This window comes from Mustela erminea, chromosome 11 (genome assembly GCF_009829155.1).
Source record: "Mustela erminea isolate mMusErm1 chromosome 11, mMusErm1.Pri, whole genome shotgun sequence".
Lineage (NCBI taxonomy): Eukaryota > Metazoa > Chordata > Mammalia > Carnivora > Mustelidae > Mustela > Mustela erminea.
In genome coordinates, this window is record NC_045624.1 from 75,652,226 (window position 1) to 75,664,261 (window position 12,036).

Here is a 12,036-nt window from a genome sequence, read left to right on the forward strand (position 1 = left end):
TAGCCTTTCGACTCATGCCAAGTGAGAGTATTAATGATATGATAAGTTTAAAAAAAAACACAAAAAACCGTTGGAGGCATTGAATTGTGTGTCTGCACTGGGGTGAAACTGAGGTCAGGCAGTCCTCCTCTGCCCGCCTCTGGAGGGGATATGCGTGCTCACCCTCACCGCATGGCTGGGGGGTGGGGGCGTGAAGGAAGGGCAGGCTCTAGTCACAGCCTCTGAGAGGCCAGATGCTCAGGACCGGCCGGCTCGCCACTTCCCAGCTGTGCAAACTTGGGCTAGATGCTGTCCCTCCTTGGGCCTCAGTTCCTTCTTCTCTAAAATAATCAGGCTGAGGCTGGAAGGAGATGGCACAGATCACTCTAAGGTGAAGCGCTGAGGAGCGTCTGCTCCGACGTGAGCTTTCAAGAAGCAGTAGCAACTCATCACTGTTGGAATAATCCTTCCAAGGCCTGGGGAGTCTGAGACCCAGAAGATTTATCCAATTGTTAACTTCGGTGGGGGATAATTGTAGGAACTTTCCAGAAATAGCTAAGGCTCTCTCAAACCCACCATTTATATTGTGTGGTCTTAGTCAACATCTGACATCATGGGAGAGACTTTCTTGTTCAGGTGAATTACTCTTCATCGTTGTTACAAGTTTATTGTACTTGCATTAGACATTGGTCTACAAGTAAGAGCACCAGCCAAAAAGTTAACAAATTACCAAGGACCCTCCAAATATTTTTAAATTAGAAAGCATGGCTTTCTAATGGCTCCCTTGCTATTCAGGACCTGTATGGACTGTATTGATATGTGGGAGCCTCTCCTGTGCGCCAGATGCTGCTCTGGGCACGGGAAATCAGACAGAGAGTAAAGCAAGACGAGCCCTCAAAGCAGTTACTTTCTGCCGCCTAGACACGGCACACACAGGAAACAAACACTGAACGTGTCACGGGATAGCAGGTGTTAGGCAGGACCTGGCAACAGGGGAGCTAGGGCTGAAGATACTGTTTCGGGTTGCTGGGTTGGGAGCAGGGCTGGGACCTATTGAGAAGGAGCTGGGGCGGAGGGAACAGTGAGTGCTGGGGGAGAGGAACAGACGCCAAAATGTGCAAGCACGCACGCTCCGCCCACGGTGCCTCAGCCCACGTTAATAACCACGCGCTCCTCAAATTGGCCACAGGAAGGAGAGTGGTTCTCAGCAGGCTGGGGAGTGGGGATGGGGAGAGATACTGTTGATGGGGTGCAGAGTTTCAGTGTGGCGTGCCGCAGAATTTCTGGATGCGGGAGCTGGTGAAGATGGCATCATACCGTCAGTGAGCTTCATGCCACTGCACTGGATTCTGAAAAATGGTCATAAAGGTAAATTTTTTGTTATAGATATTTGGCAATAAACACCCCTCCCCCATATGTTCAAAGCCTAGTGTTTCAATTGTGACGTTCAAGCCATTATTTATGGGAAGAGTGAAGAGGATCATGTAATCCAAGTAGGCATTTTTAAATGTTCTTTTGTAGGTTTTTGGACCAGGGGATGATGACGTGAAGCAGCAGAAATGCAACATGTTCTCATTGCTTTTTTTAGGTCTGGGAATTATTTCCTTTTTCACTTTCTTCCTTCAGGTAGGTACCTGTGATTCCATCTTCTCAGCAAGTCTACATTCCATTAGAGAATATAAATTTATCTATTAGCCAGATTTGCATTCCTTATCACTACACATTAATTACCAGTTCACCAAACCCTAATGGAGCTTCCAATTCTTAGATCGAAATGAATTGCAGAGACTCCTGGGTGGCTGAGTTGGTGGAGCGTCTGCCTTCGGCTCAGGTCATGGTCTCAGGGTCCTCTGATCGAGTCCCACGTGGGGCTCCTTGCTCACTAGGGAGCCGCCTTCTCCCTCTGCCTGCCGCTCCCACTGCTTGTGCTCTCTCTCTTCCGGACAAATAAATGAAAAAAAAGCTTTAAAAAGATGCAGTCCGCGAGGCTCTTCCAGAGAGCAGTGTCTGAAGCAGAGGGAATCCTGACTCCCCCGTGTGCTAACTTCTGTAACGTTCCAGGTTTGTCCCCAGCAAACATTCGTTACAAAGGGAAAAAGAGACTTGAATTCATAAGAGGATGGAAGTGCCAGATAAATTCAATATAAACCTGGGGGGGAAAGTCAGTACAACAGTATTCGCTCTTCTGTTGTGACTCAACATGAAGTAATTTCTCTGATCTCTTCCTCCCTGAAGGATGAACTCTGAAAGAACGTGTGTCCTATGCATTTAGACACTGTGGCCCCAGCCACAGTGAACTTGTCCACCTCGTTCTGTTTGTCCTCTTCCACCTAGCCTCGTAGTCCATTTCTTCTGTCTGTATCTCAGCACCACGCGGACCTTTCTAACACAGGCCATTAAGTCAGCAAAATGAGCTTTCCTAGTCCCATCCAGTGCACTTGCCTTCTGTCATCATTGAATGGATGGCAAAAGCAAGACAAACATTGTCTCCAGAAATCGTTGCCGTACTAGTCGCAGCTCCGTTCTCCAGTCCAGCCCAGGCCTGGGTGTATTTGGGGAGTGGAGCTGGATTTATAAACGAGTTTTGGAGCCTGGGACACCAGTGGGATGGTGCACAGAACTGCTGTGCCCACACTGGCCTTGAGCGATGTGCCAGCCAAGGGAGGAGGAGACCAGAGTCGTCAAGCCAGTCTTAGACACTTGGAGCTGATGCCTCCCCAGGCCCTGAGCACCATCCTCCTGGATTCCTAAAGACTCCCGATGTGTCCTCCCCCCAGCACCCCACACCCACACCCCACCGATACTCTGTGTGCCTGTAGGCTCCGACCTATCCCAGCGGCCCTGGAAGCAGGCCCAGCTGGAGACATCCGGGCTTCTCTTCAGTTGGAACAATGGTATAACTTAGAAAGAGGGACATTTTCTGGCAGGGATGCCTGCTGAGGAAGAATAGCCTAATTGTTCCCCAGTCTGAGAGTAGGTGGAGCCTTGACAGAGAACCAGCAAACTCCCTGCATTTGGAGCTTGATCCTACGGACCACCTCCTTCCCTCTGCCCTCCATTCTCCCCTACAGGAGCCAGAATGTATTCCTGGACAGTGTTATGTTCCTGTTTCCAACCATCTGAAGTATCAGCAGCACAGGGTTATAATTATACATGGTATTGTCCTTACTGAGATGCTGTCCTTAAAGTCTGGAAAAGGAAATAGACTTAGAATGTTTCAGAAGCCAGAGCTGGACCTTTGTAAGGCTTCTGGCGTCAGGCTTCTTTCTGCATGCTCACGATTGCGTAGCACCTGGATTTGAAGTTGAGACTTCGAATTAGTGTTTGGTCTTAGACTTGTGTTACCTGAATGGTGGATTAATATGTAAGTCACATAAAAATCAATGTGAATGTACCTACTTGGGTCAGAATCCTGATGATCCAAAGGGACAATAGGTTTTTTTTTTTTTTTGTCTATTTGTTTTTATCTCAACCAGGGCTTCACATTTGGGAAAGCTGGCGAGATCCTTACCACCAGGCTTCGGTCGTTGGCGTTTAGAGCAATGCTAAGACAGGTAGGTGTGTGTGCTGGAGAACGCCCTCTGTTTGGATTTCTTGAGCTCAAAGCCCATTTCTGTTTAGAGTGTGCTGTAGTTCACGTCTGCGCCTGCCCGCCCCACCCATGCGTTCCTGCGGGGACTGATGGGGGGGGGGTGCTGCACACCACCCTGGGCTTGGAATGTCCCAAGTCTTCTCAGGGATCTCAGTGGAGTGGGCTTAATTTAGGTGGCTTTTTGGGCTTATTTTGCCACTATTTCTATCCACATGGATACCGTCTTTTCAAGGACCTGTGGTTCTTCTCTGGATTCTCTGCAGGCCCTAGCAAGGCATTTGAGACTCCAAGGTATCTTTTAACAAAGGAAAAGGTGGTAATATTCATGATTGATTCTGCTAATCATTTCCCCAAATGTTGGTAACTGAGTTTTGGTTTTGTCTTATTTGGGCTCTGTTTTTGTGTTAATTCACCTGTTAGTTCACTCAGTCCTTACCAACTCTGTACCAGTGTGCTAGTAGCTGGGACGATAAGGTGCATTATCTACCCTTTCAAGAAGTCCACAGTCTGGTGCAGGACTGGAGGGAAATGTGCAAATTTCAATTCTCTGTTTTTATAGAGAGGCCTTAAGAGAGGCCCAGAACATTACCCATACACTTGGCAGGATTTGATTATATTCCTGCTCTATAAAAGAGCCCATAGCAGGTATCCTATTTGGGACATGTCTGAGTTTACAGACTATTTTCCAGTGTCTTTTAAGTGTTGCTATGTAGGGAAAATTATTTTCTATGAAACTAAAAGATTCATGGATGAGTAACCTATAGTTAAAAGCATTTTTAACAAACATCTTTTCAATTCTTGTTTAAAAAAACAACTACACATGGTGAGAAACCAGGGCTGATCTTCTCATGCGTAGAACTTTCAAGAACTGGGTTGAGCACAACCCAAGTGTGCCTGCGCACGGCAGGGATTGGGGATCTGCACTGAATGTCACTTCTCCCCTAACTCCAGGGCCAAGTTAGGTGTGGATATCTCCAGCACTAAAGGTTGTGGAGGTTTCATCTACTTTACTCTGCTTGTTTTAATTTTGAACTCACGTAAAGGTGTGTTTGTGCCACAGGACATGAGCTGGTTTGATGATCATAAAAACAGTACTGGTGCACTCTCTACCAGACTTGCAACGGACGCCTCCCAGGTCCAAGGAGTATGTAGACTTCATGCTATTCCTTTTTTTTTTTTTTCCTTTTTATTGTGGGTTTTTGTTGTTGTTGTTGTTTTTAAGATTTTATTTATCCATTTGAAAGACTGAGTAAGCCCTGGGGGAGGTGGGCGGGGTGAGGCAGGGAGGTGCGTGGAGCAGAGGGAGAGGGACAAGAAGACTCCCTGCTGAGCTCTGAGCCCTCCAGCCATGGGGGGCTTGATCCCACAACTCTGAGATCATGACCCGAGCTGAAATCAAGAGTCGGATGCTTTAACCAGCTGAGCCACCCTGGTGCCCTTTGAACGTGGTTTTGAATGAACGTACGGCATAGCTGCTTCAGTGCAGCTGCTTTCAGCCAGAAATCACAGAACAACTCAAACTGACCTGAACAATAAAGAGGAAGGTTGGACTTCAGGGTTGATTGATTCGTTGTCTCAAAAATGTCATGAAGGGCACAGGTTCCCTGCGGTTGTGGCTCTGAGCTTTTAGTCCTCAGAGGTGGCCTCACCCTAACACTCCTTCCCTCAGGGCCCCAGGATGGCTGCTGGCTGCAAACAGAATGGTCCAGTGAGACCGCCCCTACCCATACCTCAACCACCAAACCACCACCTTCCCTTAAAACTAAGACTTTGGCTAATTTGGGTCATTTGCCCAAATCTCCACAGATTACCGTCTCTGGGGGCTGCCACTTCCCCCAAAGCCAGAGACAGAAGGCAGTGTCCAGTGCACCGGCCCCCCTCCTTTTCTGAGCCCTACGAACAGTAGTAGTTCAGATCCATGTATGGTTGGTGGCAGACGGTCTCTTAGGACAGATCCATTTCATAGCAGATGGTCTCTTCGGGGGGGGGGTCAATTTCCCACTTATACATGTGCAGCAAAGTGTTCTTAAATGACCAGAGTATACTAGGGTTGGTTTTCTCTTTAAATGTTGCCTTTGTGCCCACGTACCTGTGCCCCAACGTCCTCTCCCAAAACCCAAGCCCCTGGCCTGGTTTTGTCTGGCAGAATTGGTGTGCGCAGGTCAGGAATGAGAACCACCTGGCACGAGCAGAGAAAAACCTGCAGGGCCTCATGAGCCAGACACCGGGTGTTAGGTTGACGGCAAGGAAAGGGAGCCAACGTAAGCCAGGCCCACAGCCCTCTCCCCTTCGGACCGGGAAGCCTCAGATGGCAGCTTTACGACTTACAACACAGCTCCATCTGTGTTTGTTCTTGCAGGCCACGGGGATGAGGTTGGCGTTAGTTGCACAGAACACAGCTAACCTCGGAACCGGTATCATCATATCCTTTATCTATGGTTGGCAGCTGACCCTCTTGCTGTTAGCAGTTGTTCCCATCATTGCTGTATCAGGAATTGTTGAAATGAAAATGTTGGCTGGGAATGCCAAAAGAGATAAAAAAGAACTGGAGACTGCTGGAAAGGTGGGTCACATAAGCTTCAGTGAGTATAAGTAGTGCTTTTAGACGTGTGTTTTAGTGGTGTACTTGATTTAGTCCAAAATGCATGATTGGGTTACCTGAATGTTCTCCCTACAACCTGATGACAGTCACCGCAGCACAGGATATTTACTGTAATAATAATACCTGTAACTTGATGATGGGATAATTAATTGAAGTCTCTACGCCTGTCAAAAAGCACTTTATGTGTGGTTTTTATATGAACCTGAATATCCGATATATATTCCTGAATATCCGAAGTCCCTTTTCCCTTTGATTTAATAACACAGTCTCATTGTTGAGATGAATGTCACCCCTATGTTACACAAGGAGTCCTTAGGGCAGAGACTGTAAGTGAATTGTTTAATGGCTGGTCCTTGGGGGATCATCCTTTCTTTCTTGGTTGTGATGGCTACTGTTAAGGTAGGTAGCCCCCAGATGGCAGTAAATGCTTCTTTTGGTGGTTCCAACAGAACCACCATTGTGGCATTTGGGCAAACACTTGTGTTTGGTCTGTGCCCACTCTGGTGTTAAATACATGGTCTGACTCATTACACTGTCAGTAATCCCATGAGGCAACTACTATTGTTATAAATGGGGAACTTGAGAAACTGGATCAAGGCATGGCTGGGATTCAAATTCTGACTTAACTTCAAAGCTCTTTACTCTGTAGTCTCTTCATATGTGTTGAAATGTATTTAAATCTAGAGAGAAACATTTTATTTATGGGTACATGCATTTAAATATTTAAACTACAGCCCAGAGTATTTTTACTTACTTGTGTCAGCATTATCCTTTATTGACACGTGAGGAGACAAAGCAGACACTGATAAAAATTGTGACAGTTTCTGCAACACCCCACGGGACAAAGCCCTTTCGCACCTCAGGGCAACCACCTTTTTCAGAAGAGAGAACGGCCAGTAGCTAGAATGAAGATCACATTTTCTTAAATCAGTTATATGACTCTAGTTAAGATAACAGTCTTAACGCTATTAAAAATGGCTAATAACCCTGAAACATATCAGAATTTTGGCAGGAGTAAGGCAGTTAGAAATGAGCTTGTGGCAAATGGGGCATAGCCCCTTGGATTTTTAGTCTTGGTCTTGCTAGTCACGGCACGGGATACTGCAGATCTCCAACTTCTCTGGTCCTCCCTTCACACTTGAACGAAGTGGGAAACTATGGGCTCATGTTCCGTGTTCCTTCCAGCTAATACCCTCATTCTAGGAATCTGAGAATAACGCCGAGGGAACAAAATTATTTTTAATAGCCACTTAAATCTAACAAGCTTTTTTTTTTTAAAATACAGTGTGAGAGATTGGACATTTTAGATGTCAATGGTTAGCAGTCAATCATAATTCATTTTGTTTACTAAGTCAGCTCTTGATGTAACACAGAATGAGGGTTAGAAAGAAGGTCCTGGAATTCTCCCGACCCGCATCACTGTCCTATGTTTTTTGTGTTTTCAAAAGAAAAAGCTCTTATTAACCTGGGTGCAGATAAATCATGGTTAAAGTACATCAGGGTCTGGGATACGTTCCCATTTTCATTTTTCATAAAGGGCTTGGTAATGAAGGTGTTCACTCCTTGGCTGGTAAGGAGATAGGGAGTGTCTGCATTTAACCCTCCTGGATTCAGGCCCTGCGTCAACTGAGATGACAGCCCTGCCCAACCAGGACGAGGCCTCCCAGCAATTAATCCAGAACCAGAAAATCTGGAGTTGAATGTGAAGTCATTAACAACTAGCTTCCCCCTGTATACGTTACAAAGATGGGGAAGCAGAAACGCATAATGGGTTAAGAACACATGCTGGGCATCAGATAGCCTGATAAGGAATCCTTGCCTCTACTTATTAACTCTAGGGTTAATAAATTAGAAGCTGCTGAGGCAAGTCCTTTGACTTCTCAGTTCCTTCAGCTGCAGCAAGAGGATAATACTGATCTCACAGGGTTGTGTGAGACCAAGTGGGAGCCCGTCCATGAAGCAGAGACTAGAAACTCACTAATGTGCTCCAGGCTGGCTCTTGTTGCCGTTGGGTTCTTCATTTCTGACTGAAGAGAGAAGGTTGTTCAGCCTAAGGTAGCAAATACCTTGCCTTCATCTTGTGACAGATGCTGAGAACTGAGGTATAAAGTCTTAAAGCTGAGAAAAACAAACAAACAAACAAAAACCCATAAAACTAAAATCTGATGCTCTTTGTGTTCACAGATTTAGAGAAGTCAGCTAGAGAACCAGGCTTTAAACTTCACAGCTCAGTCACAGGCCATTAACATTAGTCCAGAACAGTTTGGCTGGAAAAGTCAGAAAACTGCTCTGGCTGGTTTGGGTATAAAGGAATTTGAGGTGAAGATGCACAGAACTGCAGGGAATACAGACGGAGAGTATTCCTGTGAAGTCGCAGGCTCTCAGAGCCTCACGCTCCGATGGGGTGGCTCTCCATACCCTTGTCCTGTTCCTCACCTGCTGAGGATGCGGACCTGCTGCCTCTGCATACCCAGTGTGGCTCCCCAAATGGAGACCTTCCTCTCGGAGTCCACACAACCTCTCCATTCAAGCAGTGGCCTCCATCCAAGTCCAGGAAACGGATGAGTCTGGTGTCCATCCCTGGCTTAAGCGGGGACTGAGGGCAGGGCCATGTTGTTTATAGTTGGGATCTTCGTTCCAGCTATGACTGGCCGGTCTCTCTCAGGAGGGATATGTGCCTGGAGGAAATGACTGGCTCCTCCAAGGGGTCTTTAGAAATCATGTAGCCTAATGCCCTCTTTTAGGACCCTACCCTGTGAAGAAAGCAAAGCCACCCAAGGCTGTGGCAGAGCCAGTCAACTGACTGACTGGTGGCAGGGCTGGGGATAAAATCTGGCTTCTGGTGTCCAGGACACCGTGCTTGGTCTCAGCATGTCAGTCTCGCTGGGCATATGAGCACTCACCCATTATATTTGGTACAACCAGATTTGCTTTTAAGATGGGCAGCTCTGCCATAGAGCTCATCTTGAAGAATACATTATGCCTTTGCTTTCAAAACCAAAGGAATTAAAAACCTGTCAACATAACCTCAGGATTCCTCTAATAGAGCCCTAACATTTCTAATTTTCATGATCCAGGAGTAAAAGCCCCACTTCTAACCAAGATCTGTTCTACGTTACAGATTGCAACAGAAGCAATAGAAAATATTAGGACAGTTGTGTCCTTAACCCAGGAAAGAAAATTTGAATCGATGTATGTTGAAAAATTGTACGGAGCTTACAGGTAATGAACATGAATGATTGTTACTAAGAACCCAGAGCTTTCCTGAGGCTAAATAATTGCTCCCAAAAGATAATAAAACTTCTCAAAAAAAAAAAAAAGAAAAAGAAAGAAAATGATAAGGCTGAAGAATGACATATTTTTCAATAGCTCACTGAGAAAAAGTAGCCTTTGGATGCGATTGGAGTATAGGATTGAGTTTTTACATCTCATAAAAAGAGCAGAGGAGATCTCTGAGATGGAGTAGGTACAGAGGACACACCAGTGTGTGCTCCTCTATTTCGCTAGAGCGTCCCATGTGTTCTCTGGATGAAGACGAGATCCAACCTAATCAGAAAACCCACACATAGCCTATTTAACTGGTTCATAATTGACCAATTTAAGAAACTCCAAGAGGCACAACTGGCCGCTTGCTTATAAATGAATATATTTCAACACTAACAAAATTAAGCACTACTTAGAATACAACTTTGCAGACTAGCACAGTAGCCTGAATGCTTACAAATTTGGGAATGAAAAAGTGACATTTTTATTGTATTCCATCTCATTAGCTATATATACTCCAAGAGATTATACTTTTCTCTCCATTTGATGTAAACATATAGGTAACATGTAAATATGTGCGTGCCATTACTTAAGACTTAGGGTTGATTTGTACTTCAAGGGAATGAAGGAGGAGCTAATTTTTAATTTGATTGTAATTTAAAGATGGAAGAGCACTGCAGATTGAGTAATTTTAAGTAATGTAACCACACTCACATCATGTAAGTTAAAATATCCAAATCAGTAATAGTTTGAATTTTTCCAGAGTCTTTCCAAATGCTTTCCTTCTAATCTGGGAGTAAATAAATCACTGTTCTCTTGAAAGATGTAGAATACAAAGTATAATAAAGCAGCTGTACTCATGAAGGATAGCATGTGGTCTACTTAGAAACAGGGCAGAACAAACTATTGGGACTGGTGGGATCTAGCTCAAGGAAGAACTTCTCATGTGTGTCTGTATATACCGCAGTGACCCAGCTTCTCCGAATCTGAAACATGAATTGTGACATAAGACTATAACTAGTCACAGAAGACAAGATAATACTGAAGAAATCGCATTCAGACAATTCAAACTTTAGACCTCGCTTTAACATCCCCCAATGTTTTCAATTCAGCAGTCATGTTGATACCATAGGGGTTGGATATCTGATTGACTAGATATTAACATGTAATAATATCAGCAACTATCAATTGAAAAAATCAGTATGAGGTACTATGCTAGACATTTATGTTGTTTCTTTAGTTCCCAATTCTGCATCGTATTGGATATCCCCATTATACAAATCAGAACACTGATACATGAGAAGCTGTCATGTACGCAAACTGACAGAACAGGAGGCAGGATATATACCCAGGTCAACCACACTTAGAAGCTGCACTAAGAGAGGCCAAAGAGATGACTATGAATATACGAATTTGCCTTTCAGGAATTCTGTGCGGAAGGCACACATCTATGGAATTACTTTTAGTATTTCACAAGCATTTATGTACTTCTCCTATGCTGGTTGTTTTCGATTTGGCGCCTATCTCATTGTGAATGGACATATGCGCTTTAGAGATGTTATTCTGTAAGTAATTTTAAAAATTTAAGATTATTCTATGTGGTTTTGGTAGGTCCATGCAAAATTAGAGTGTGTGTGTCGGGGGTGGCGACTCACTTGTTCTAAAATGAGGTCAGAGTTGAATCTACCACAGAAATCTGATCTTACTAACACTCCAAGTACAGTTGAATCATCCAAGTGGACTAAAATTAGCCAAGTTCATAAAAGTCGTAAACCAGAACAGTAGTAATACAGAGAACTCCAGTCAGGAGGATAGAAAACCTTTTCATTGTATAGTGTAGGCAGAAATAAATCATAATGAGAAAACTGTTGGTTACCATGGACTCAAACCAGAGGGTTAAGTAGCTTGCCGTTGATCTGCAACCACAAAATGGCGTTGATGGAGGGTTGGGAATGCTTGACTGAAATCTGGCCAAGGCCTCTTCCGCTGGCTGGGCCTGGGATAATCCTGCCAATGTTTGGCCTTGTAGCCTCTCCTTTTTTTTTTTTTTTTTTTTTTTTTTTTGGTTTCCAAGGCTAACCAGCAGTCTTTCTAATTGATGCACTTGTCTTTTCAAAATATGCTAACTACATTCAATTAGGTTGTGTTCTTGTCTTGCCAAAAGGAAGCCATTCTTTTTAAGATCACTTGGCATATTTCTGCTCTGGTGGGATGATTTTAAAGTAGTAGCGGATAGTCTCTTTTTTGAACACAGGGAGGACAAGGAAAGTGTTTTCATCCAAAATGAAAATAACTATGAAAAAAGTATATATAATGTTTGTATCACTCAGGATTCCAGCAGGAAACAAATGTCCTTCGGATGGGGTAACTAGGGAGAGTGCTAAAGGGTCTGTTTATAAAGGTGTGAGAAGTTAAGGTAAGCAGGACCAAGAGCTGTCAACTACCCAGCAGTTCCCAGCTATGAACCACTAAGACCCTCAACCCAAAGGGCAAGAGGAGGGAAAGAACCCAAGGGGGGGCTTCTGTGGTCCTTGGTGGAGGGATACCAACCACACAATCAAACAAGGGAGAAGCCAGTCAGACAAATGTCCTCACTTCC

At 44.6% G+C, this 12,036-nt stretch overlaps 1 protein-coding gene across 6 annotated transcripts in view; it reads left to right on the plus strand.

Moving 5' to 3' along the window:
* Positions 1-12,036, plus strand: part of ABCB4 (ATP binding cassette subfamily B member 4) — a 64,743-nt gene that overhangs the window by 43,642 nt on the left and 9,065 nt on the right. For all 6 annotated transcript variants that reach the window (XM_032304514.1, XM_032304513.1, XM_032304515.1 and 3 more), the window contains 6 exons: positions 1,501-1,605; positions 3,456-3,533; positions 4,632-4,715; positions 5,931-6,134; positions 9,295-9,395; positions 10,862-11,002. In XM_032304514.1, coding sequence (XP_032160405.1) covers positions 1,501-1,605; positions 3,456-3,533; positions 4,632-4,715; positions 5,931-6,134; positions 9,295-9,395; positions 10,862-11,002 — 713 coding nt within the window. The remainder of the gene's footprint in view (positions 1-1,500; positions 1,606-3,455; positions 3,534-4,631; positions 4,716-5,930; positions 6,135-9,294; positions 9,396-10,861; positions 11,003-12,036) is intronic.